Below are 27,097 nucleotides of genomic sequence, written 5' to 3'. Positions count from 1 at the left end.
CACACTTAGCATTATTCTCATTAGTGAATTCTGTAGACAGCCTGCTGACACTTCGACAATATGGCAATTTCTACATGCAAAGCCAAAGCATTACAGGTAAAGGATGGCTGAGAACCTCTCCAGGAAAAGAGGCTCTGCCCACATTACCTATTTTATCTTTTTTCCAGCCGGCCACAGGCTTTTCAGCAATGACAATGAGGAGCTGAGTGAGGGTGAGTGCACACTGGAAATTGGGGACGCTGTGCTGGAAGTTCAGCAGGTAGTGAAAACTCTCGCTGCAGAGACAGGAAAGAAACGGGAAAAAGACATTGCAGATATGGCACTATCACATCCCTACGTAGAAAGGGAGGCAGTGCCGGCCCACTAGCCTAGCTAGCCTGACATCCTATCTGCAATGATGATCAGCACCAGACAGTGGTCCCTCTGCTTTTTCCATCTATGGGCAGAATACATTTTGTTATGTGCACCAAAGCATATGTTGATTTGCATCATCAACAGAAACTCAAGCTGCCTACTGGGGGTGACTGTGCACACTCTGCTCATCAGCTGGGCAGCACCTGAATCTCTCCTGGGCAGCTGCCCAAGGGCTCAGCTTAGAGGGAACACTGACACCAGATGTCTCAATATGGGAAAAACCTTCCCATAAGGAAGCTGCTGCCTAATCTCAGCCAGTTTGGAGGCTGGGTTGGGCATGGGGATTGAGACTGTTTTTATCTTGATGTCACTGTGGATGTTCTCCCATATAAATGGTGATTCCTTTTGCTGAATCCTACTGCGCTCCAGGCCTCACTGTTATCCAGGGACAATGAGTTCCACAAGCAGTGTAAAATGTACTTACTTTACATCAGTTTCAAATTTGTTAACTTTCAAATTAATTGCTCGTCCCCTTGTTCTTGTATCATAAAACCTGGTAATGAGCGTCGCCTGATTTGCCATCCCCTCTCCTTCCTGAGCCTCTACCCCGTTCTTTCCCCTACATTTCTTTGCCAAGAAAACCTGAAAATGCCTTCTCACTATCACTAGGTTCTAATTATTCTCATGTCCTGCTTCCGGACTCCTCCTAGTTCTGCTACATCTTTTTGAGATGGAGTGACCAGAACTGGACACAGCATTTTCAAATGACGGCATCCCTTTGATTTGTAGGGCCAGATTCTCTAATAATGCACGAGACAACAGGGAAGATTCTCATCAGACAGCACTCAACAGAGATTTCCCTCATGGAGTGGAGCTTCTCACTGGCATAAGGGTGGCTCAGCTGGCCAACTACTCCATCCTATCTCAGTATAAGGGGCATGCAGGAGGGCAGAGAGAGGATGGCAGAGCTCTGGTACACTCCGCTGCTTCTCTATTTGTGTTAAGTCCCACTGAGACATAAGTGAAAGCAGTCTAAGGGCTCTTAACAGAATAGGGGAGCTACTATGTACAACAGAGAAACAGCGATAGCTGTACGGTAATGATTCCATTTAGTATGAGACTCATGAGCCATCCAGGATGGGAAGAATTCTGGAAGATACTGTTTGGAGAAAGAAAATTATTATTACAAAATTTTATGTTCCATAGTCCAGCGTGTCTCACAATTCTGGACGTCTAAGAAGTAGAGAGTATTGATAAGATGCAGGGAGAGTTATGAAACAAGAGGCTGGTAGAAAAGTAGCTTCCCCGTTTACGATCTCATTCAAAGGTTTATATGATTTCTGGGCCAGGTCTGCAGCACCTCTCTGCCAACGGAGGCCTCTGCAGAAAACAAAAAGTCCATCCATCTTCATGAAGGTGTTAGCTGTACACCAAGTGCCTGCTTTGCACTTCCAAACTGGATTATGTGGTAAACCCGCTGGTAGACCCTTACCTGGAAGCTTCTGGAGCCTTCTAGAAGGACAGTAGACTGGGTGGTGGGCCAATGCATTTCTGCTCCCTGTCTAGGCCCAGACCTTCATTGGTCAGATAGGCCCTGTGCTCCCTATAAAAGGCTCCCCATCTGGTAGCGGGGGGAAGGTTTTGGGAGGTGCACCACAGGAGCAGGAGCACAGCAAAAAGGTACCACGGGGAAGTGGTGGGCGAAGTGGCCCAGGGTGAGGCTACTACTTTGGGGCAGGGGTGAAGGTCCTGCCGGTTGCCTCTTGTTCTCATAGGGACCCTAGGCCAGAGTCCAGGGTAGAGGGTGGGTCTGGACTCCCCCCATCCTTCCCCCGAGGGATCACTTTACTGGAGCAGGCGCGGGCCTGCAAGGGGACTGGTATTTTTCTCCCTGTACTGGTCCTGCCTATGATGAGGATGGCTCACTAAGCGGAGACCCTGCCTTTGGAAGGGCCTGGGCAAAAGGGGGGCCTCCGTGAGTCTCTGAGGCAGCGCAGATCCGCCAGGAAGCGCAGGGACCCACAGAGGCTGACAAGGGACTTTGTTACAAAACTGTGACAGGAACATGTCCCTGTGTTTCCATCCTACACACTATGATGTTGCACTCCCTATTCGTTATGGAAATATGCCTAGGAGTGACATAACTGGACTATGATTTATACAAAATACACCATGTGACATACCATTAGAAAAGTTACACTCCACTGTGTGTACACATTCTATTTTTGTGGACGTATTATTTTTATATCTTAAGTTTGGAACATGGAAGTGTAAATTTTTTATTACTAGCTATGCTGAGTGAGGGCCATTAATGGTACTTCAGGAACTCGCTGACTCTTTAGTAAGAAATAATGATCTGTAAATGGATCATGTTTTTCCCGTAAGCTAGCTCATAGGAGGGGCTGAGAGTCCCCAGGAGGACCTGTGTTTAGGATACCTGATACTGGAACCCACCTTGGATGTTGCATTTTTCCACTTCAGGTGAGAAAAGTTTGAACTGAGCACAAAGAATTCTCACCTTGGGCAAAATCTATATAAAGTCGGGGAACCGAACAACAGGGGCTATTGCCACATCACCTCTCTGTACCACCCCAGATAACTGCTGGAAACATCTGGCACTGAGCAGGGGGAAGGACCAGGCCCAAGACTTTTCAGCTTGTGAGAAAAGATGACTAGAACTACAATCAGGGTAAGAAATTGCATGTAACAAGTTTCTGGGAGTATTAGGTTTAGTTGAAGTGTTCCGTTTTTATTTTGCACAGTGACTTACTTTGATGTGTCTGCTCTCTCTCATGGCAGGGATTCCAAACCTACAGGTCAGGACCCAAACATGGGTCACCATTAGATTTGTTAAGGAGCTGCCCAGCTGGCAACCCAAGCTGCACGTGGCTGTTAAAGAAGCCATTTGCAGTTTCTTAATGCTGCTGCCTCTGACAACTATCTATCAAAAGAGATAGCTGCCGTCTCCAGCAGCTATCACTAGGAATAGCAATTACCTTATGCCTAGCTGCTGAAAGCTTACAACTTGAGCTAATTGGTTTTAATGACAGTTACCTGCTGGGAGAGCCTCCCAGCCTAGCAGCCCTGGTGAAGAGGCTGGGGGGTAGTGTCTAAGGCTGGGAGCAGTTAAGGGGTGGGGGCGGTGTGCTGGTGGTGGCTTGGGGATATTTTGTGTTCAGCGCCTGGAACATTTAAAAAATTGCCATGTGGCCCCCAATGGAAAAAGCATCGGACATCCCTGCCTTATGCATTCCAGAGTGCTTCCGTGTCTTTCATATTTGTTGTGTTCCCAGGTGAGCCACTTAATAGTTTCTGCAAGTAATTTTCACCCCCTGTCCCCCCTTTTGTCCCCTCCTTTCTCATTTATGTGGCGAATTTCTCAGTTTTCATTTTTTTGTTTGCGACTCCCCACCAGCCCCTCCAGCCTCAGAGTGTGGGGTTTAAGCCAGGGGTGAGGGGGAGTGGTTTGAGGGTAAGTCCTTCCCCCACCATAACTCAGATTAAGTATAATAATAAAATAATAAACTGAAATAAATAGTGTTACTTAATTAAAAAGTATTTCCCTTTTTTATGGAATAACTACTATTAATATATAAACATGAGGGGACACAATTTTATATTCTTGCCTCAGGCACAAAATTAGCTAGTTACGGCACTGCTCCCCCTGCCCCGTTTTTGAATTGTCTTGAGTCACCAAGTCTTCCTGAATTGCCAAAATAGGCCCCCGACTGGAAGACGCTGGGAACCGCTGTCTTATGGCAACTTAAATCCTATTTTCATACTTCATAAAAACCACCTTTAATTATTAATCAATCCAGTGTAAATAACTGCTACTTGGAGGGGAGGGAGCCAGAAACCTGTGCATCTCTTTCTCCCTTTAATAAAGGGGCAGACTTCATACAGGGTAAGAGGAATTTATCTGGGTTCTGGCCCATTGGGACTGTGCTCCGGGGTACTGTGGCTTGCCTGTGACTGAGCCTTCCCAGAGCTCAGCTGATCTCAGTGCTTGTTCTCCTTTGCTGTGGGCTGTGACCCCAACTCGGTGCCAGTGCTGGAGGTGTCAGGCTCAGCAAGTCATGGTGGGGTCATATCACGGTATTTCACCACATCAAGTACAGTCACAAAGGGAACTCTGCGATCGAACCCATCACACACTATTACAATAATGTTTGTGCTGTATACACCTTGTCAGGTCTCATAAGTTGCTCACACAACAAAAAGCTGCACATAGCAACATTACAGGCGAAGTTAACGAGCGCAAGCGGAAACCATGACTGAGGTACACTGTCCAGAGAAGTCTGGGAAGCAGCTAAACCAGTTCCTTAGCAACAAAGGGCAAACTGACCCCTCAGCCCAATCAGCTCAGTCAACAAGCCCAACAGAGCATCACCCACTAAGTGGCCATTCTTTGGCAAGAAAGGGAACAAAGAATAAATCTACATCTTAGCAAAGAAACAACACGGAGTTTCCTTTCTTCACCAAGCTGCCCGCTACCTTGTTCCCCGCTGGAAATGCTTCTCATATGCGGATGGGACTATCGCAACAAGGGAAAGACACCCATAAGAGACTGCTCTCTCTTCCTGTCTCTCTCTGGCATCACTCCTAAGATTGCAAAGGAAAACAGCCATTGGACTCTGGGACTGGGTCCTGAGAGTGTGGTCAGTAATCTGCTGGAGTACATGGTAAAAAGAACTTGGCTTGATTCTAACACAGTTTACTGTTGATACCCTCTGCCCTATTTCCTAGTATTTCATAGACCTTAGGTGTCTCCAACTTTCAAGTCCTGCAGGTATATATTTATGCTCTTCCTGAGCACCAGGTACTGTTTTCTAAAAATGTCAGGGACCCTGACTTGGTTTTATCAGTCACACATTCACACAGGAAATGTACAGGAAACACAGAAGACATTTTGAATGTTATTTCTGTTCAGGTTTGGGGGTGCGGTAGTGTTGCTTTCATTTATCCTACCTGATTAGCTGCTCAAGAAGAAGAAGTTCTGTCTCCCCAGGCTTTAGTCTGTCTGCAAGAACCTTGAAGGCTGACCTCAGCAAGTCACTATTTTCACGTTGAGAAAATCCACTCCTGGGGAAAAAAGAGAAGCGCCCCAGAATATCATCAATATTATAAACTGGAGGAGAGGAAGAAATTAAAGCCAGCTACACAGTGGCTAAGACACCAAGCTCTTTTTTATAATGTCTTCAAGAAGTGTGGACAATTAGAACAGCTCTGTCCAAGCTATGGGAAAAGAAGAGATGAGAGAATATTTGAAAAGACAAGAACTTGGTCTCATGAAATAGCTTTAGCCTTTCTAGGCCAGGAAAAGCACTGTGCATTCAGAACACAAAACTGGTCCGTGAAAGTTCAGACCCTTGCTTCAGTGAGCGTAGTAGGCATCCATTGGGCACCGCCTCATGTATTGCACCCCTCGCCTGGAACCTAGCCAAAGGGCTTCACAGGACAGAATTTCTCTTAAAAAAACCAAACAACTAAACACCCCACAAAATCCCACACCTTGGAAATTTCATTCAAACATTTTAGGGGGCTGTTAAGGTTCCTCATTAAGCACTTGAATTGTAGTGAATGCTGAAGTTAGAGAGTTACGTGCATGCCCTTAATTCTTCCCCCTTTTGTGCACGCACTGAATGACACTCATGGTTTTTCAAATAATACAACGTACGATCACACTTTCCCCCTCTCTAACACTTCACATACTTATCTTCCACCACCACATATTACTCTATGTATCTGCAACAAACACACCCCATGAAAGAACTTTATGTACAAAACGGCCAGCAGGGCCAGGGCTTATTCACTGTATTCATTAAAAAATACTAGGCCACCAAAAAAAGTTTCTGTGATATTATAGTATATTATCTTTGGAGGCAACTATGGAGGCCAAGTTTGGGCGGTGTGTGCAACCGTAACTTTGTCATCTGCCCCTGGCTTGAGTGTTTACCCATGCAGCCGTGACATTGAGCTTTTGTGGTTGTCGGAAGGAACACGTGTTTCTAAAGCTACATCCACACTACAGCCAGGATCAGTACTCTGAGACTGATCCACTTCAGGTCCATTTAGATGGTCTAGTTAGGCCTCACCAAACTGACCGCAAGACGTTCTCCTGTCGACGCTGGACGGGAAGACTAAGGGAAGGTGGCGGGAGCATTTCGCTCATCGATCCCCTCCATAGTGCAGAGACCGCGGTAACTCAGCTCAAGGTCCGTTGACTCCAGCTAGGTTATTCACAGAGTTGGAGTTATGTAGCTTAAAGTTATCTTTGGATTGTGGTGAAGATGTACCCTAATACAGCCATCATCGTAACACCTGTTGACCAATTTTTGCTCTCCTGTTGCCAGAATGCTCAACCCTGGAGAGAGAACTTACTGTCTCAGCTATTCTCAGATGTCTGAGCAGACTGGCAAGCACATAAATAGAAGTTTCACCTCTGCTGGCTTCAGGCCAAGAGCACATAGTCTGCTAAACCCAGGCCATTGCTTCAGAACCCATTTGAAGCCTGGGATCTTCAGTCACTGCACCCACAGTTAAGCGTCTGTATCAGGGTGGCCAATCTGTGGCTGTAGGGCTGCACGTGGCTCTTCAGGAGTTAATAAGAGGCTCCTTACATAGGTGCCAACTGCGGGGCTGGAGCTACAGACACTAACTTTCCAATGTATCGGGATATACTGGCTGCTCAGTTGGTGGCTCTGCCCCAGACCCTGCCCCTCCAACACACTTTCCCCCCCACCATCACCTCTGCCCCTGAGCCTGAGCCCTTGCTCCCCCCTTCAGCACGAGCCTCCTACATCCTGGGAAAAAGCTGATCATAGCGGGGGGGAGGCATGGGGTGGAAGGGGAAAGTGACAATCAATGGGGCTGCCGGCGGCTGAGGGGCACTGGGGGTGTCAGAGGCGAGAGCTGAGTGGGGCTGCTGACATATTACTCACATGGTGTCAAGTATAGGAGGGGTAGCCGTGTTAGTCTGGATCTGTAACAGCAACAAAGGGTCCTGTGGTACCTTATAGACTAACAGCAAAGTTTTGAGCATGAGCTTTCATGAGCACAGACTCACTTCATCAGATGCTGGTCTTGGAAATCTGCAGGGCCAAGTATAAATAAGCCAGAGCAAGGGTGGGGATAACAAGGTTAGCTCAGTCAGCAAGGTCTATTAGTCTATAAGGTGCCACAGGACCCTTCGTTGCTGACATATTACTGTGGCTCTTTGGAAATGTACATTGGTAAATTCTGGCTCCTTCTGAAGCTCAGGTTGGTCAGCTCCAATCTATGGTTTGAATTCTGTATAGACTGACTGAATTTACAGCTAATGTAATATAACATTTTCTTAAAAGCTTGTATCACTGCAATTTGATGGTCTTTATGTACTGTTTACTACAAAAGCCCATCAATGACGAAGGAACACACAAAAAACAATACACAGGCTTTTTTCCCCTCACATTCACTTATGCACACGTGATTCCTTCCGCTCACCAAGCAAAGAAGAGGCGAAAGGCCTGCAGCAGGTGCTGGTAACAAGAAGACATAAGCTGGTGCTCCTGAAGGTTCACTTGTGGTCCATCCACCACCCCATGGTTTTCTGCTATTCGTGCCTTAAATACAGAACAAACTGTTAATTAAATGTTATTTCAAGAAGTACTGTATGTCATTGCCCCTCCATTACCATAAACTAAATAATAAAAAATGAAAAACTCTTGGCAATTGCCAAGAGTCAAGTTGCCATCTTCTGACCTGGAAGTAATTGTGCATGTTTTCCATATGATTACACAGTGGTTTCAGCAGCTCGACCGAACACTTGGCAACTTCTTGAGACGACCTCTGACACAGATGGGAGAATCCAACGTTTCGACAGCCTTTTCCCTGCAGTGACCACCAATATTTATAGTCACTTCTTCAAACCAAGCACAGAACCCTCCTCCCGGTGCTCTGCCAGAAGGTAAATTTTACTCTCCCTGCTTCTAGCTAGTAAATGCTTTGTCCTCCTCTCCCTCTTGTACATACCTTTAAGAAAGGGGCTCTTTTTGCAGTGGCTGGTATCAGTACGTGCTCCAGCTTTTGGCAAAGATCATCCAGAAGGAATGCAAGCTCTGCTGGCCCTAACTGTACAATTTCTCTGGCCTACAATTTCAAGGAAGAAAGTAATTCAACATGCTCTTCTTCTTTTACCAGCATCAAATATAGGTACACAAGATCTTGGGTTACACATTGGATCTATTACCTAAATGTGGTGATTTAGGGTAACACTGATCCCCCAAATTCCCCATTATATACACATCAGACAACTGTGACAGCTATATGTGGCACGTACAGAGGACCAACTGACCTGGCATCCCCCCAAGAGACAGTCTAACACATTTAAGGCCTATGAATTCTTAGCCTCACTCTCTGTGGAAAGACATGGAAGTAATTTAACCAGTCATGCTACAGACTGCTCAGTGCATGCTGGGAAACTGTCTGAATTTTGTTTGGAGACTCCGGTCAATTCCCTTCTTTTTGAGCTAAGACAGTTTGCAGTAGGAGAGCTAATGGAAAGCTGTGGAAGGACGACTGTGAACAGCCTCGGACTAGGGACATTAAAACGGTTACCAGCTAAGAAACTGCGCTCAATTGGATAACCTTTTTTAACCACGGTAACTCCCGCCGTCTGGCCCCACCATGGCTGGGAGTTCCCACTGTGACCAAATTCCTGCCACCCAGCCCGCTGGCCCCACTGCATCTGGGGCTGCTCTGATCCAGTGCAGCTGGCCATCGACAGACTTAGCTGGCATGAGCTGGTTAACTGGTTACCAGACTGGTTAGCCTCATGCTTCCTGGTTAATCCGTTAACATTCCTACCTCAGATTTTTCCATGAAGCGAGAAAGAGAAGTTACTCACCGTAGTAACGGTGGTTCTTCGAGATGTGTCCCCGTGGGTGCTCCACCATAGGTGACGGCTTGGCCGGCGCCGCAGATCGGATCTTCCAAGCAGTTTCTGCCGGACCGCGCATGCGCCGGTACGCGCCGCTCCCTGGCGCGCTCCTGGCCATGTGCGCGATCCGGTCCCCGCCAGTTCCTCGACCAACCGCCTCGGTTGCCCCTGCAAAACACTAACAGAGATCCGAAGCGGGGAGGATGGGCGGGAAGTGGAGCACCCACGGGGACACATCTCGAAGAACCACCGTTACTACGGTGAGTAACTTCTCTTTCTTCTTCGAGTGTCCCCGTGGGTGCTCCACCATAGGTGACTACCCAGCAGTAACCCACATAGGTGGTGGGTAATCGGATTATGTGCAGCTGGTCCCCGAGAGGACCGCTGCAGAGAGACGGGTATCCTCTTGGAATACCCTGTGAAGGGCGTAATGTTTGGCGAACGTGTCGTAGGATGACCAGGTCGCCGCTCTGCAAATGTCTTTCAATGCAACGCCCTTGAAAAAGGCTGTTGATGCTGCCACCGCCCTGGTGGAATGAGCCCTGGGAGTGGCCGACAAAGGAGTCTTTCTGAGCTCGTAGCACATTTTTATGCAGGATACAATGTGCTTTGAGATTCTCTGCGATGAGAGACCTTCTCCTTTAGATTTGGGAGCGAGGGAGACCAGGAGTCTATCCGATTTTCGGAAGGACTTGGTCCTGTCTACGTAGAAGGCTAGCGCCCTCCTCACATCCAGGAGGTGTAGGCGCGCCTCTTCGCTGGAGTTATGAGGCTTTGGATAGAACGAGGGTAGAACAATAGGTTCATTGATGTGAAACTCGGAAGAAACTTTGGGAACAAAGGCTGGATGCAGCCGTATGGTTACCGCCTCCTTGGAAAAGACAGTGCAGGGTGGCGTTGCCATGACTGCCGCAAGCTCGCTCACCCGACGGGCTGACGTAATTGCAAGAAGAAAGGTCGTCTTTACTGTAAGGAGGCGAAGGGGAACCGTGGCCAAGGGCTCGAACGGTGGTCCCATGAGTGTGGTAAGCACCAGGTCCAAGCTCCACGAAGGTGGAATCGGTTTCCGAGGGGGGTATAGGTTTACCAACCCTTTGAGGAACCTGGTAACCATAGGGTGGGCGAACACCGTGTGCCCTCCCTCCTCATGTCTGAACGCCGAGATGGCGGCCAGGTGGACCTTTAACGAGGATAGCGAGAGTCCTGCTCTCTTGAGGTCCAGTAAATACTCTAGAATTGTAGGTATAGGCACCGAAAGGGGGGCCAGCTGCTTGGTAGAACACCAAGCCATGAAGCGAGTCCATTTTTGTTTGTAGGTTTTCCTAGTGGAAGTCCTCCTGCTACTTTCTAGGACTTGCTGTACTTCCACTGTGCATGTGCTCTCTAGGGAGCTGAGCCATGGATTAGCCACGCTTGCAGTCGCAGGCTTTGGGGGTGCGGGTGCACTATGGACCCCTGGGCTTGCGTGAGCAGGTCCGGCGCCACCGGAAGAGGCATCGGTGGGCGGTCCGACAGGCGCAGGAGTAGGGGGAACCATGGTTGGCGATCCCATGTTGGGACTATCAGGATCATCCGAGCCTTGTCTCTCCTGGCTTTTTGCAGAACCTTGTGGATCAGCACTGCGGGGGGAAACGCGTAAAGCAGGGGGCCTCCCCACGGGATCGCGAACGCGTCCCCCAGGGACCCCCGGCCCAGCCCTGCTCTGGAGGAGAATCGTGGGCACTGTTTGTTGTGCTGAGTGGCAAACAGATCTATTTGGGGAAACCCCCATGCGTGGAAAATAGGCCGTAGTAGATCGGGACGGATCTGCCACTCGTGGGTGAGCGCAAAACGTCTGCTCAACTGGTCTGCCTTCACGTTGTGCGTGCCCGGCAAGTAGGAGGCTCTCAGGATTATATCGTGGGCGATGCACCAGTTCCATAGGCGGATTGCTTCCGCGCATAAGGTACGGGATCGAGCTCCTCCTTGCCTGTTTATGTAAAACATGGTGGAGGTATTGTCTGTACTGATCCCGACGACTTTGCCTTGTATACGGTCTCGAAAGTGTTTGCAGGCGTTGAACACTGCTCTGAGCTCTAAAACATTGATATGCAGAGACTGTTCCGTGGGTGACCACAGTCCTTGAGCCACCTCTTCGCCCATGTGCGCTCCCCACCCTATGAGGGAGGCATCCGTAGTGAGGAAAACCGATATTTGCGGCTGATGGAAGGGTACCCCTGTTAGCAAGTTCCCGGGGTTTACCCACCATTGCAGGGATTCGCGCACCCCAGGTGGGGGCGACACCACCCTGTGAACGGTGTGTACTGCCGGCTTGTATACACTTGCCAGCCAATGTTGCATGCCGCGCATGTGCAACCTGGCGTTCTGTACCACAAACGTAGCCGCTGCCATGTGGCCCAGCAGCTGCAAGCACGTCAAGACCGGCACCGTAGGGCTGAAGGTGATGACCTGCACGAGGGAACCGATGGCTCGAAAGCGAGCCTCTGGAAGGTATACTCTCGCCGAGACTGAGTTTATGCGAGCCCCTATGAACTCTATGTCCTGTGAGGGGTCTATCTTTGATTTTGCCATATTGATAACCAGGCCAAGTGCGGAGAACGTGTTTGCTGTGACGCGTATCATGCGGAGAACCTCCCTTTTCGAGGTCCCTTTGAGCAGGCAGTCGTCCAGATACGGGAAAATAAACACCCCCTGTCTGTGCAGGTAGGCTGACACCACTGCCAAGGTCTTGGTGAAGACTCTGGGGGCCGAGGAAAGGCCAAACGGCAGGACCTTGTATTGGAAGTGTTCGTTGCCCACCATGAACCGGAGAAAACGTCGGTGAGCCGGATGAATGGTTATGTGGAAGTACGCGTCTTGTAGATCGAGGGCTGCGAACCAGTCTCCATCGTCCAGTGCTGTAAGGATGGAGGCAATAGTGATCATCCGAAAACGTTGCTTGCGCAGATACCTGTTGAGGCCACGAAGGTCTAAGATGGGCCTCCAGCCTCCTGTTTTTTTCTCCGTCAGGAAATACCGGGAGTAGAACCCTTTCCCTTGCAGTTGCTCCGGCACCTTTTCCACCGCCCCTATGAACTCTAGGTGGGCCACCTCCTGCCTGAGCCTGGCTACATGGGAGGCCTCCTGGGGGTGGGGCTTGGGCGGGGGTCGCGGCGGCGGGAGCGACTGGAAGGGGATGGCGTACCCCGTGGCTATGATCTCCAGCACCCATTTGTCTGTGGTGATCCTTTGCCACTGGTCGTAGAATGGTCGGAGGCGATGGTGAAAAAGTCGTTTCGGATGATCTTGTGCAATGGTGGTGATGGCGCAGCCCTGGATTTGTATGTCAAACTTGTGGCCTTTGGCCCCGCCCCGAGGACGTACGGCCCTGTTGTGAGCGTCGCCTGGGGGTTCTGTACTGCTGGTGCTGCTGATGCCGCCCTTGCTCGTAACCCCTGTGATACTGGGGGCGCTGTTGCTGGTATTGGTACCGCCTTTGCTGTGGGTAGTACCTTTTCTTTGAGTATGGAGGGGTGTAAATCCCCAGGGTCCTGAGTGTGGCTCTTGAGTCTTTACTGGAATGAAGGACCGAGTCAGTTGATTCAGCAAACAGCTTCTGCAAGTCGAAGGGAAGGTCGATTATCTTCGCCTGCAGATCTCTCGGTATGCCCGAGGTCTGGAGCCAGGACTCCCGTCGCATCACCACTGCAGTTGCTGTGGAACGTGCTGCCGTGTCCGCAACGTCCAAAGCAATCTGAACTTCCATCCTCGCAGCCGCGTAGCCCTCTTGCACTATGGCCTTGAGGACCGGCTTTTTGTCCTCTGGAAGCGAGTCCATGAGGGAAGTTAATCTGGCATAGTTGTCGAAATTATGGTTCGCCAAGTGCGCTGCATAATTTGCCATTCGCAAGGTTAAAGTGGAGGAGGAGTAGACCTTTCTGCCGAACAGCTCTAGCTTCTTGGCATCTCTGTCCATTCCCCCTGTTTTAAATTGAGATGTTTTTAATCTTTGCTGCGAGGACTCCACCACCAAGGAGTTTGGCTGGGGGTGGCTAAACAAGAACTCCATGCCCTTCGCCGGCACGAAGTATTTCTTATCCGCTCTCTTTTGGACAGGCGGAATAGTTGCCGGGGTCTGCCATATGGTAGTGGCGGACTCCAAGATCGCTTCATCAAGCGGGATTGCTACTCTGGAGGAGGCCGGGGAGCTCAAATTTTTAAGGAGCTTATGATGTTTCTCTTGCACTTGTGCTGTCTGGATGCCTTGCGTGAAAGCTACCCTCTTAAACAGCTCCTGAAACTGTTTGAGATCGTCCTTGGGATGGACGTCCCTTAAGGCCGTGGCCTCATCCGGGGAGGAAAACGAGGAACCGCTGGGGTACATTTCTTTGGACCCTTCCGGTTCTTGATGGTGATGGTGCGCCCTCTCGCTGGAGGTTTGCGAGGGAAAATCTCGTGGGTCCACGGCCAGCCCCCCCTGGGATGCTTGAGTCTCCGTCCCCGATCGCGATTGCCCTCGGGGGTACGAGGTAATATGTGGGGATCTCCCCCTGGTAGATTGCCGATGGTGTCCATGCCCCGCGTGGAAGGGACGACCATGGTAGTATAGGCACTGTTCCTGGGAAGGTGACCTTGACCATTCCCTTTGCACGTACCCTGTGTGTCTGGGAGAGGGGGATTGTCGAGACACTGGAGAGAGCGATTTTGCATAATAGTCCAGCGATTCAAATCCCAGGAAGGGCGAGGGGGGTGCCAGCCATGGGGAGGCTGATTGCAGGAAAGGAGAAGGGGGCTCCGGGTAGGCTAGGGGGGGCCCCTGCCTTCTGGTTGGAGTCTGCAACATGAGCGGAGGGCTGTGAGAGAAGAGCTCCACAGCCCTGTCTGGAGAGGGGCTGCAATGCCTCCTCTTGTGTGCAGCCTTCCCGCTCCCTTGAGGAGGTAACTCCGCCCCCTGATGGGCGGGGGATCCCGGCCCCGTCGGCACCGTGCTAGGCACGCTCGAGGGCGGTGCCGCACGTGCGGAGTCCTTGTGCGCCTGCAGGCTACGTGCCTGCGCGCCCTGCACCGCCGGTTCCCCGGGGATCGGTGCCGCTGTCTGCGGTGCCGCTGGTACCGGCGCTTGCTTAGCCGCCGCCCTGCCTGCGGTGCGGGGCGGCTGGCTGATCATCGGAGGCTGAGCCGCTTCCACGTGGCTCTCCGTGCCGCCGCCGATCAGCTGTTGCTGCGGCTGGGGGCTGCTCGCTCCTCCCGTCCCGCTCACTGTTACTGCCGGCAGGGATCGGGTTGGAGAAACTTTCCTCCGTTTTTGCGCAGATGGAGTGAGGGAGGCAGCTTTCCTTCTAAGGGCCCCGGAGGGTCCCTCCTGCTGCAGCCGCTCCGGCACGTCTGGCTGGAGGGCCTTGTCAAGAAGCAGCAGTTTAATTCTCATCTCCCTGTCTCTCCGTGCTCTGGTCGTTAACTTTGCACAGAAGGCGCATTTTTGTGCCACATGGGACTCCCCCAGGCACCTTATGCATAGACTGTGCCCATCGGACACTGGCATCGCCTCTCGGCAGGACTCACATTTTTTAAAGCCTGAGGCGGACATTGTTGGTGAGTCTTTGAGTTTGCTTGTGGGTACTTAGCACTTCTTTGTGCTGTTTCCCTGTCCGATGGCCTGCCTCCGCAGGAGGGCTGATGGCCCTAGCTCCCGGCCTCCGGCGCTGGTTACTGGGACTGGCTTGAGCTGTCCCTCCGTAGCTTGTTTGTTGTTTGTTTTTTTTTTTTGTTTTTTTTTTGCAAAATAACAACCGGTTACTTATGGTATCCTAAGAACTGAAAAACTTTAAAGAGAAAAACAAATAAAGTCGTTGAATACGCTATGTGGCTTTAGCCTAGTCGGATTCCATCTGCAGCCGACGGCGGTTGAGAGGAACTGGCGGGGACCGGATCGCGCACATGGCCAGGAGCGCGCCAGGGAGCGGCGCGTACCGGCGCATGCGCGGTCCGGCAGAAACTGCTTGGAAGATCCGATCTGCGGCGCCGGCCAAGCCGTCACCTATGGTGGAGCACCCACGGGGACACTCGAAGAAGAAATATAAATCCCAGTGACCCCAAAGCAACTACGCCTTTGCTCTGGGAAGTTTTGCATATGTCCTTTTCTTGGCTTTCTTTTATTTTTCAATCTAAAATATGGGTTGGAGCCTATCAAATTTCAAAATCAGGGTTTCTCTGATACTACTTCATTCCCAAATGGTCCAGGACTGGGTTCTGCCTATTCATCTGATGTTACAGCACTGGGGATGAGTAGCAGCCCACCATACAGCAGTGGGACTGCACCTTCAATCTAACCTTTCCATCTGCCCTCTTGCGGGTATGGGACTATGCCTGCCAAAGGACACAGCTTCTCTTTTTTCCTTCTCATGAGCCCTGCCTGTATGAGTCCTGTCTGATTGGGAAACGTGAACAGCAGCTGAGAGCAGCTTGTGACATCACTAAACATACGTGGCTTGTGACTTGCCATCCCCATTAGCACTGAAGGGTTTACCATGTCCCATGTGGTTAGTATGGGAGATCAATGCTGAAAGAGCCAAGTGACATCTATCTGCCCCAACAATAGCATTACTATCTGTCCTATGACCTTCTAAAGCAACAGTCTGCGCTGGGAGGAACAAGGACCTGCTGCAGTTGGGCATAGACCAAGCTGGTGCTCAGCCCTTCCTGAGACTGGATTTCTTCCTACTTAGTTAGGCAGAAGAGGCAAAATCTCAGTGAGAATGAACCAGTTACAGCTCTGCAGCAGCCTTCTGGCTCCTCTTTGCACAGTTTTACACTGTCACACTTACCTCTGTGTGCATCTCAGAGTCCAAAATAGATTTGGTCAGCAGCCCACAGTGCAAGATGTTGAACACTTCAAGGTCTAGTTCTCGGAAGAATCCACGGTAACTCTGCAGCTGCACCCAAGGGATCCCTGATGGTTTTTCAGTAGTGTCCTGAAATGAAAATGGCCATGTTAGCAGCAGAACAAAGCCAAGTGCCACATTTGCACTTTGGTGAAGAATACGATATTTCAAAAAAGATCTGCCCTACCATACAGGTCCCTACGTTATTGGTACAGTGTGTGACAACATCCACAACGTACCAGCTCCATTGAGTGCATGATTTTCTCCAGCACACATCAATTCCCTTCTGCCCTCCCTAAACTATCCAAGGTCAATAAAGACATCTCCCATACTCTGTCTTCCACATTTTTCCCTGGGTTGAGCATCAGGAAGGTCTTGGTAGTGAAAATGTGGAATTGTCTCTTAAGGAAGTGGCAAAAACAGCACTTTGGACTAAATAAAGCACTACCAAAAGTGCTGGAGAGACCACACCTATGTTTGCCCAGCCAGACTAACCAAGATGATCTAGGAGAGCTCTGACATCTTCAGATTCTATGAAACAGCAAGTACTCTCAGTGGACTTGATGAAAGATGGCATTCTGTGAGAAATGGTGTGAAAGAGAAGGAAGACTCTATTTTGGAAATGATTCTCTCTTAGATACCAAGTGTCAGATCTGGTCTTCATCTTCAGATGTATGCTACTGGGCATCCTATGGCTGTAAACAAGACAGTTCCACTCTCCAGTGGTGGAATATCTTCTATGAGAACCCATGGATCTGAGGCATCGAAATGTGAGGCAAGATACTTGCTTTGATTAATCAAAGAGATTTGATCTTAACCGTAACTAGTCTAAAAGATAAAAGGGCACTTCTCTAACTATGATTCTGAGAGATCCACAGAAGTTCACTTTCTTTTGCTATGGGGGTTGAAAGAAATTGAGGTGGCAAAAGCCATGGAACCTTCTATAGCCACATCGATGGGTTTGGTCCTGCTTACAGCAGGGGGCTGGACTCGATGGCTTTTTTAGGTCTCTTCCAGGTCTATTGTTCTATGAGCCTGTGATCTTTTGGTCTGCTCATATGCTACCAGAAGGAGTCACTTTCTCAGCTGCACTGGTCAGTGTATTATAAGAGCAGAAATATGCGGAGGACACTCAAAGAAGAGCCAGCTTTCCAAGCTCAGAGGTGAGGAACATGTCAGAAAGCAGCACCGAGATATCTGTCATTGGTAAGCATCCCTCTGCTAGCCTTCTGTTTTACACGCTCCTTTTTGGTCCTGACCAATAGTACCTTCTCTATCTGGGTGGTCTCAGCTTCCAGCTGATTCGCTGCAGAATTCTCCTCCCCTTGTGAGGGCTCTGCAGAGGAGTCTTTGCCGCTTTCACATTTTTGTTTTTTTCTTCCTGGAAGAGAAACAGTTTTATAAGCCATGCCAAAACCCAAACCTCTGCAAGGGCTCAGCCAGGCTACTGGCAGGTGGTCAGCGTTCCCTGTAAGCTGAGCACTTGGGTAGCCACTCAAGAAAGATTCAGGTGCCCCCAGCTGTTTAACAGAGTGCCCACAGCCAGCAGCATGTGTTTCTACCGGCGGTGCAGAGCCGCACATGCCTAGGCACCCACAAGATGACATATTCAGCACCTGCATGTTAAAAACGAGAGGAGCATTGCAGGGGATTCTCTTTCAGTAATGGGGGCAGACTTGAGAAAGCAGCTGACAAAGCACTACACAGAGGCTGTATTGGACATAGACGCAGCTAGACTGAAACTGCAGCACTCAGGACATTAGGGGACCCTTTCCCATCCACTCTTTTTTCCCCCCTTAAAGTATTTTGCCTAATTGGGCCCCACATTTTTACTGCTACAGACCAATAAGCAAATTAGGATGCCATTCTATGACTCAATAGGAAGGCCCTGGCCTAGAATAATGGGCTCAAGGCTAGTCACCCTATTTCAGAAACCCTCCTGTAGAAGAAGGGTTCAGAGACGGGTGATGAGGATACTTAGAGCTTGGTAAAATTCTCATCTGCCCAGAAATTGAAGAGATTGGAACTGTTACCACAGGGAAGCCAACGATAAAGTCTTTGATGTTTGTCCAGCACCTAGTACAACCGAGTCCTGGTCTGTGTCTAGGGCACCTGGGTTCTATGGTAATATAAATAACAATAATAAATCCCTACAATAATGCCTGGTTGTGACCTCTGTACTTCGGAGTAGCACATTGTAACCTCCCAGTTAGGACTGGTAATGTGGCTGGTCCTCTGGGGTCCGAAGCACATCTACTCCATATTTTAGAGAGTTTTTCCATTTGGTTGCTCAAGAACTCCTAAACAGTAAGCAGTAGGAACACCAGCTATCGTGTTATGCTTCCTCTTATATTTACCTGGTTTCTTCTTTTTAACTGGACCAACAGCATTGATGTTTGGTGCTGCTTCCAGAGCTTCACAGTCAAAGATAGCTAGGGGAGGTACATAGCCAGGGTTTGCTGAAAGAGCCAGAGGACAGCAGGTCAGTGAATTCAGTTCTTCGCACAAACAATAAAATATGAACAAGCTAGACTGCATGGGAGATCCCCTCACTCGTCACAGTCACCCCTTCCTCTACTTCTATGCTCAGTGCCCTATCTTTGAGCCCCCATGGCTTCAGGTTTTATGGAAGGTAGAGCACCATGCTCTGGCTGAAAGGGCTCTCTTTCTGCCATGTGCCAAGCAATAAAGACATAGTGCTTTCCGGCCTCACCCTTACACCAGGGGCTGGTACAAAGGTCAGCACACAGCCATTCCAGCAACTCTAGGCCTGCAAGGGAAAATTCTTGCTTCAGGGTATTTCCCTGGGGCCACTGCTGCCCTCTTGATGTTACTGACACTGTTTAAAGAGGGTAGAGCTTACATACTACTCCCAGACCAAGCTTCGTCCAAAGATTTAAGAATGGGGCTTATAATGCAGTTTGTGACAATCCAATCAACTCTGGTAAGACGCTGTTGCTTCATGATTAGATTATTAACTGGCTTATTGGAGTGTTGATCACCTTCTACCAGATGCTGCCAATACTTCTTGGTGGCAGTTGAAAACAGTGCAGGAGACATTCAGATGAAGACGTTATTCAGAGACTAACTACACAAAGCACTTAGTCTTGTTGAGACTCACTTGGACTTTGGCTCCTGTATTGCGTACCACTCACCTGTTAAGCACTTTACAAGAACGTTCTGTAGCTCAGTGATATTCTGTAATCGAGTTAAAACTTTCCCTTTCATCTCAGGGTCTTGTTGCTGGCAGAAGGCATTCACAACCTAGACAGACAAATCATACTCATTAGCAACAAAGTAGGCTCTAGTCAGTAATTAATTTCACCTGCCTGAGTAACATCTACTAGCCCTGAATGCCTGGGTGACACCAGTCACATAAGCAGTTATTGTATCCCCGAAAATCCCGGCTGAGCAGAAAGACACATCTCTTTGGAACTCCATCAGAAAAAAACTACCAGAGCAGCAATGCCCATGTCACTCTCCTAAGAGCTACACAGAAACAATTACTTGACAGCCTGTTAGACATATTTACAATGAGGGACGGATGGACATGTTAACTGGGGAGAGAAATTAACACATGATGTATTTGTCTATACCAGGGACTGGGACAAGAGACCACAAGAAAGGGACATGAATTGTAAACAGCACACCCGTGAAGCCACCTACATCTGGTCTTCTCTTCAGAATCCCTGAAATCTGGAAGAGAACTCAGCACCATGGGATCTGTGCCTACCAACTCCCTTCTGCAGTAGCAGGCGAGCAGGGAGGAGATGAAGGGTTCTCTGCCCACCCAACTTCCCCTGCATCCCACACTGCAGGGGCAAAACAGGTCCATCAGGTTCCTGCCAACTTCCCACTGCTGAGTGGTATGTTAAGGCTGTTAGCAGGTGATTGCAATACAAAATTCTGGAGCACAGAGCGCCATGCACTGAGCAGGGGAAGGCCTGGCTCTTTCTGCAGCTCTGCTCGCTTGCCTTAGACAGAGACTTCTTGGTTTTCCTGTAGTTCATACATTCTCTTTGCACATCTGGCATGTTCCCTATGGAAGTGTCCTGGTGCTCCGCATGCACTGAAGTCCCTGCAGGTGCATGGGCTCTGTCACTGGGACCACCTTTATTGGGAGTTTACTTGCAGCATGAGCAGAAACACCTCCATGAGCAGTCATCCAGCTCTCATGCTACAAACAGAGGCATTGCTGTAGGAACATGGTCAGCAAGAAGGCTAGTCCTCCAGAACATGTAACTAGCATCTTGGATGTAATTGTATGTGGGCCACCAGCCCCTTCCACTGCCCCATCAGAACTACATTGGGCGCAACTCCTTGAGCTGAAAATGTCACCTTCCAGCTCTGTGCAGGCAAAGCCAGAGACATGTGTGTTGTCAATAGACAAGCTGCTTCACTTCTTCATGTCTCAGTGTCACTTATCTTAGCAGAGCGATGGGAAGCTGAGGTCCCAATGTGCTTTGAAATCTTTAGACAAAATTCCACGGAAGCCAGAGTGTTCTCACAATTATTAGGTATGACAGAAACTACATAAGTAACTGCCCACGCACCATGTGGAGTGAGTATCAAGTGAGGCCTCCAGTCAAGGCTGGCCTTCCAGGGAAAGAGTCCCAGTAACCAGGGTCCTCTGGCTAGAGCTTCCCATGTCCCCTGTGGGGAAGAGCTTGACCCTGGTCCCCAGTAAGAGCTCGCAGGCCAGCTGGGTCAGCATGTCTAAACACTACCCAGACTGCAGCCTTGGAAAGTATTCCAGGCCAAGTCTCCCTGGAAGCTCCACTCACCTCACGGAACCAATTGAGTGCGTGGAACAACAGCGAGCACAGGAAGTTCCTCTCCTGCTTGGCTAAGGAGTCCAGCTTCCCTCCTATCTCCAGGTCAGTCAGGTATAAGGGGCAGCCTGTAAGAGCAGGAACAGGGCTGCCTGAACTCTACTTGCCAGGCTCCATGTGCAGGGCACAGTAGCATGGCCCCCAGCTCCATGCTCTCACTCACCCGGCTTCCCTCTGCATGGAGAATGCTTTATTCTCCTGGCATGCACTGTACCAACCTCTGCTGAACTCATCCTCCCAGCTGGCGGAGGAATGTGGGCGGCCTACGGTCATTTGGACTGAACTGATCTAGCCTAACACAGCTATAGCAGAACAAGAATACTAGTGGCATTGTGACAGATGGTAAAACGTTCGTTCACCTTGAAGCAAGCAGGAGGAAAGAAAGGGAAAAAGAAATATGTGCGGGTAAGAGAGTGGAGAAATCCAAGCCCAGCCAGCCACCTCCTGGGGTCAGAAAACCACCCACCATGCCCAGGGGTTTAACACAACATCTCTATCTCGCCAGCACTGGCCCTGGGGAGCACCAGGGCACAGAGACTAGCTCAGACAGGTAGAATTCAATGGCTATTTCCTGTACCTAGCAAGGCATCGATTTCCTCCATGCTCCCATTGTGCTGCTCCACCATGTAAAGCCTCAGCAATCGGAAGGAGGGTGACAGACACTCTGGGGACACTATCCTGGGAAAAGAAGAGAGGATATGTTCTGCATTTTACTGCCCACCAGCAGAACCTCAGGAAAGAAGAACATTTCCTGTCCCTCTGAAGCCTCTTTGCCCATTTGTAATATTCTGCCCTAGCCAGTCTGCAGGGCAGGAAAGCACCATTGTTAGTTTTCTCCTTCAGCTTTGCTCCCAAAGAACACAGTCCTTGATCTCAGATGCTTAGGATAAAGAGCCACAGGTAGAAAAGACGCTGCACCTGAATAGACCACGTCAGACCAGGGCCCTTCTAATCCAGCCTCTGGGCAATACCAAATGAGTCAGAGGAAGGTGTGAGAAGTTGTGAAGTGAGCAACTGGGAAGGAGAATTTCCTTCCAACTCCCTCAGTGGCTGGTTGCTTTGGCCCTGAGGGAGGAGAGTTGATGTGCCTCCTAGAAGTGTATTTCACGCAAATGTAACTCTGGATTTTATAACAAAATGTCAAATTGTACTTTGAACCCCCAAAAGTTCTTGGCCTCCGCGAGCTTTTGTGGGAGTAAGTTCCCATGCTGAACGCATGTTGGTGAAAATTAATTATGTTTATGAGTTTTAATTTTGCAGCTGTTTCAGTGAATATCTTGTTCTTCTGATGGGAGAAGGAATAAAAAGGTGTGCTCAAGTATCTACCTTTATTATGCCTCTTCAATCTCTCCTCTCAACTAAACCCATCTACGTGCTTGTTATGGACCCCATTCCTACGCTATCCCAGTCGTGAGATAAGTTGTCATTATTACATCTCCAAGGAGGTAGGAAACTGCTTTTTAACCCACTCTGTGTATGGGGAACTGAGGCAAGGAGAGACTAAGCAATTTCCCAAAGGTGGCAAAGCAGGGAATAGACCACAGGTCTCCTGAGTCCCAAGCTAACCTTCAAACCACTGGGTCATCCTGCCTCTCCCACACCTAACAGCCCCAACATCTTCAACTACAAGAAATGGGCAAAGAATGCGCGCTCCTCCCTAACTTTTTACCAGGCCTTTAGGCAGGCAGAGCTGTAGCCAGACTGCGTGGTTCACAGCACTAAGAGGAAAGAACATCTCCACAACTTATTGGACAGTGAAATGATTTTAAAGGGGGGGCATCACTTACTTTTTACCCTGGGTCTTCGCTGCCATTTCTTCCGCACTCTTGGCCGGCCAGTTCTGTGACAGCAGTGGCAATAGGTTGATAACAATTGTTCCCTGACTCTCAATTTCGTCCAGGTTATACAAGGACTTTACTGGGAACAGATGAACACTGCAGAAGAACCAGTTGTCAGTGGTGATCAGCATCATGTGTGGAAATTCAATTACTGACCATAAATAGGATTAGCTTTCACACTTAGGAGTTTTCTAGCATACCCCTCAACTGCAGGAGTAAACTCAGCCACAAAGTCATTGGAAAACTCGTCGAGTAGATTCTCCCCAATCCGGTCCTGGAAAAAAATTGAACCACAGTTTAGCCAAGGGCGAGTGAAAGGGGGGTGCAGAAAGGAAAAGTCACCCACCTCAAGCCATGAGTCGCCCGGCTGCACATGCACCCTGTGCCTGGGGTCAGAGATTTTTGATAAGCGCCCATGCTGCCCAGGCCCCACACACCCTCATGCTATATGGGTCAAGCTGAAAGACGGAGGATTTTCCCTCTAATTCCCTCTCTGGGGATCCTTGGTATCACCCATTGCAATAACAGGAACAACATTTTCAGCCAGGAGTGTGGTTCTTACACAGATGCTGTGCCATAATGCCTGGTAGCCTGCATGTCACTGAGGGGCTGTATAACTCACTGGATACAAACCACTCTCTAACATACCAGAATTTGCGAATCCAAATTCCCTTTCTGTTTCTCAATCAAGTTGGCAAGTTCATCATAATAGAGAGCCAAGGCCTCAGGACTTTGTTCGCAGCAGTAGCTCACCAGATCAAGCAAGATGGAGAGCTGCAAAGAAGGAGCAATGACAGAGGGATAATGCATACCTTACTAGCTAAATCAGACACAAGCAGGACACGCAGATCCCTCTTCTCCACTTCCCAAACTCGCCCACAAGCCCCTGCCCACCCTCTCTCACTGGTACACAAACCCCACAAGCTCCTCCACCCAAACAACCCATTGCACCACATATTTGCATTACGGCAGCGACTAACAGTCCCCCTCCTTGGCCAGGACTCCATTCTGCTAGGCACGGCTGAACTTGGAGAAAAGCACTTACAGACCAAGCACAGACCATAGTCTCCCCCACAGGGCCTCTCATTCTCCTTGCCATAGACATAAACCTGCTGTATCCCATTCTGGGACCCTGCCTGCACACAAATATCCCATTTTCCCAGTGGGGCCCTGAACTCTGCCTTTCACTCTGTGTCCTAGCACAACCCTGGCAGCTGCATTGACTCCAGTCTCCCTCTGACACACGCACTGTCCTGGCTCACCTGTTTATGGTGCTCTTCATTTTGTTGCGTTCTCACCGATGAGCAACCATCACCTTTACTTCTGAAATCAATAGAGAAAACTTTTCACTGCACAGTGCTACACAGAGAGAAGCCTCTTGTTCCCAGTATGATCCCCTACCAGCCCCATAGGACCAGCCCATTGTCCTGTGTACTCAGCATATAGTGCCCAAACAGAGGGATTATAAAGCCAGAAAGGACCATTATGATCAGTCTGAGGTTCCTGAATTGATTTTGATTTGAACTAGAGGAGAACTTTTAGAAAAACATCCAATCTTGGCTTAAAAATTCCAAGTGACTGAGACTCCATCAGCGCTCCTGGTAAATGGCTGACCATTAGAGAGTCTCACCTTATTCCAGTCTGAAATCTGTCTGGTTCAACTCCCAGCTCTGGGCCTACATCACACTGCTTTCTGTCAAACTTAAGAGCACTCTATTATCAAACTTTAGTTCCCCACTTTGGTATTACATATACCTGCGATCAAGTCACCCATTAGCCTTCATTTTGAAACTCTAAACAGACTGAGTTCCTTGAGTCCATCAGTACAAGGTGTGTTTTTCAATCCTGACTCATTCCTGGGGCTCTTCTCTGGACCATCTGCAATTTACCAAAATCCATCTTGAACTGTGGACACAGTATTCCAGCAGTGGTGACACCAGGCACGGATACAGAGGTCATATAATCTCTCTGCTCCGACTCAAGAACCCACTGGTTTTTACATCGGAGGTCTGGATGATCCACAGGAGACCCCCAATCCTTTTCAGTCACAACTCCCTCTGATTCTGATCAAGGCATCTCCGAATCAGCATTAACAGGCAAGTAGTGGCAGGACTAGCAGCAAGAGAGCTGGATACAGAGGACAACAGTGTGCAAAGATTCCCAGCCCCAGTGATTTTCTTCAAGTGAGACCTTCATGTGACCATCACAAGCCTGTCCCCTATGGCTGGCTCTGGTTGTATCATGCTGGCTAGAGCGGGTTACGTGACAGAGGACATGTTCTATTCCTTTCTCACCGCTTTGCTGCCATACTGCCTGCCATGGTAACAGCACCAATAATCCCCATTTGTTTGTACTTTGGAACAGTGCTAGACAGCCACTTCCTGATCACCATATGCATATCGTCCTGCAGAAAGAGAGCGAGAATGGGGCATTACAAGTAGTCACCATAGGTGTGTTAAAGGCACTGCTGGGAACATATCACTTCTCAACATGTCTGTCCTCAGAGCTTGCAAAGGAGATCATTTACTTCCCCGTCACTTCCAACGGGGTAGCCAGATGGGGAAAAATACATCCTCGTAAGGGAGAACCCACATTCACCCTCTAGAGTATTAGCTGTTGAACTAACGGATAACAAAGCTCTAACTCTGACACTTTGTTACAGCAATACACAGGGAAAGTGCTTCTTTGAGGAGGGTAACTTGTTGGGGACAGAGTCTCTTTTTGTTTCTGTTTCGCCAACCTTTAGTTGCCTATGTGTGGGACGCTCTCCTGCAGCAGGGCTACAGGGGCGCAGCTGCTGACTTATGCTGCCGGAAGGGTTCCTAAGGGCTGTAAAGGCCCTCGGGACGTGTGCAGGAAAGGGGTATTTCTCCAGGGGAGCTAATCAGACGGGCAGTAGCAGCAGGGAGTTCCCCCTATGGGCAAGCAGAATGAACTCCACAGGAGCAGAGCCAGGTGCCGGAAAGAGGCTCACGAGCATCAGCCTTCGGGGGAGGAAAGGGAGGGTGAGAAGAGGGAATTTGAAAATTGAACGGTTTGAGCACCAGAAGTCCCCAGAGGCAGGACAGCTGTACGAGCTTCACCACCCTGGGCTTGCTGCTGCTCTCTCCACACCACACAAGCTTTGCAAACTAGCCCATCCGAGGAAGAACCAAAGACAGTCCCCTTCCCGCCCCCCCCCGTCTCTCACTGTCCACTCACCTGAATATAGCTGTCTTCACACCTTTGGCTGGATGCCAGCTCACCGAGCACGTAGAAGAGTTTCCGGATTTGCTGTGGGTTCAGTTTCTCCGTATAGTCCAAAATAGTCTGTAACAGAGACGTTTCAAAGTAGTCACAACACCCTGACGGGTGTGTCAGCCTCCAAAGAGCCCACCAGTGTGCCAGGAAGAAGACTTGTTTTTTCTTTTTTTGCACACACTCAGGAAAAAGCTACCACTGTGCATTCAAAATAAAGCAGCATTCATGCACATATCACTTCTGGGCTGCATTATTGAAATTTCCCAGGATGGTGGCTGAAAGGAAAGACATGCAAAATGTTGCTGCTTGCCTCCTCCAAAGGTTTGGTCCCCAGGAGCATGTTAAATCTGTGCTCCAGCCCTTCTACTGACACCCAGTCTGCTTCCATTGCCACTTCAGGGCTTTGTTCCTAGTTTTCCAAGCTGTTCCAAGGCATTAATGCTCATGGCAGGAAGATGGAAAATGCTATAATGCCATTTTGTAAATCAACGGTGTGACTTCATCTGGCTACTGCATGCAGCAGTGGACACCCCGTCTCTAAACAGATATTTCAGAACTAACATGGATTCAGAGATGGGTGAAAAGAATAAGCAAGTGCCTGGAGAATTCCCCTAGGAGGAGAAACTGAGAAGACTGGGGTTGTTACTCTACCGAGGGGACAGACAAAAAAGGACATGACAAATCTATAAAACAATGACTGGCCCAGAGAAAGAAGACCAGGAGGGCAGTTTGCTCCTTGTTCTTGGGAGTTTAATGAGCTTGCCATACACAGCTCATCCTGTAGAAAAGCCTTAAGTGTGGACCAGTCACATGTAGGTACACTACCTTCACAAAGGTGGCATAGCGCATCAGTGAGGTGGTATGCAGAGTCACTAGGTCAGTGAGCACATCCAGAGAAATGTCCACTTCTACATCATTTCCACCACACACATGAGTCACCAATGCACTCACAACTTCCTGAAGGAACAATCCACAAGAAACCAAGAATGAAAAGCAAATAGAAAAGAAGTCTGTTCTGTACCAGGCCTCTGGGACGCCAACAAAGTATATGCTACA

General features: G+C 49.3%; 1 protein-coding gene across 3 annotated transcripts in view; it reads right to left on the bottom strand.

Moving 5' to 3' along the window:
* The window catches only part of FANCD2 (FA complementation group D2), an 82,653-nt gene that overhangs the window by 25,038 nt on the left and 30,518 nt on the right, over positions 1-27,097 (bottom strand). For all 3 annotated transcript variants that reach the window (XM_075005577.1, XM_075005578.1, XM_075005576.1), the window contains exons 17-34: positions 26,867-26,998; positions 26,003-26,110; positions 25,096-25,205; positions 24,064-24,124; positions 23,450-23,575; positions 23,002-23,075; positions 22,751-22,897; positions 21,541-21,641; positions 20,916-21,031; positions 19,287-19,395; positions 18,489-18,590; positions 17,400-17,512; positions 16,075-16,221; positions 8,365-8,481; positions 8,095-8,223; positions 7,837-7,955; positions 5,323-5,436; positions 148-275 (exon numbers count right to left, since the gene is read on the bottom strand). In XM_075005577.1, the coding sequence (XP_074861678.1) occupies positions 148-275; positions 5,323-5,436; positions 7,837-7,955; positions 8,095-8,223; positions 8,365-8,481; positions 16,075-16,221; positions 17,400-17,512; positions 18,489-18,590; positions 19,287-19,395; positions 20,916-21,031; positions 21,541-21,641; positions 22,751-22,897; positions 23,002-23,075; positions 23,450-23,575; positions 24,064-24,124; positions 25,096-25,205; positions 26,003-26,110; positions 26,867-26,998 (2,053 nt within the window). The remainder of the gene's footprint in view (positions 1-147; positions 276-5,322; positions 5,437-7,836; positions 7,956-8,094; positions 8,224-8,364; positions 8,482-16,074; positions 16,222-17,399; positions 17,513-18,488; positions 18,591-19,286; positions 19,396-20,915; positions 21,032-21,540; positions 21,642-22,750; positions 22,898-23,001; positions 23,076-23,449; positions 23,576-24,063; positions 24,125-25,095; positions 25,206-26,002; positions 26,111-26,866; positions 26,999-27,097) is intronic.

This window comes from Carettochelys insculpta, chromosome 11 (genome assembly GCF_033958435.1).
Source record: "Carettochelys insculpta isolate YL-2023 chromosome 11, ASM3395843v1, whole genome shotgun sequence".
Taxonomy (NCBI): domain Eukaryota; kingdom Metazoa; phylum Chordata; order Testudines; family Carettochelyidae; genus Carettochelys; species Carettochelys insculpta.
The sequence above is the reverse complement of the archived record's forward strand: the minus strand, read 5'-3'. Positions and strand labels throughout refer to the sequence as shown.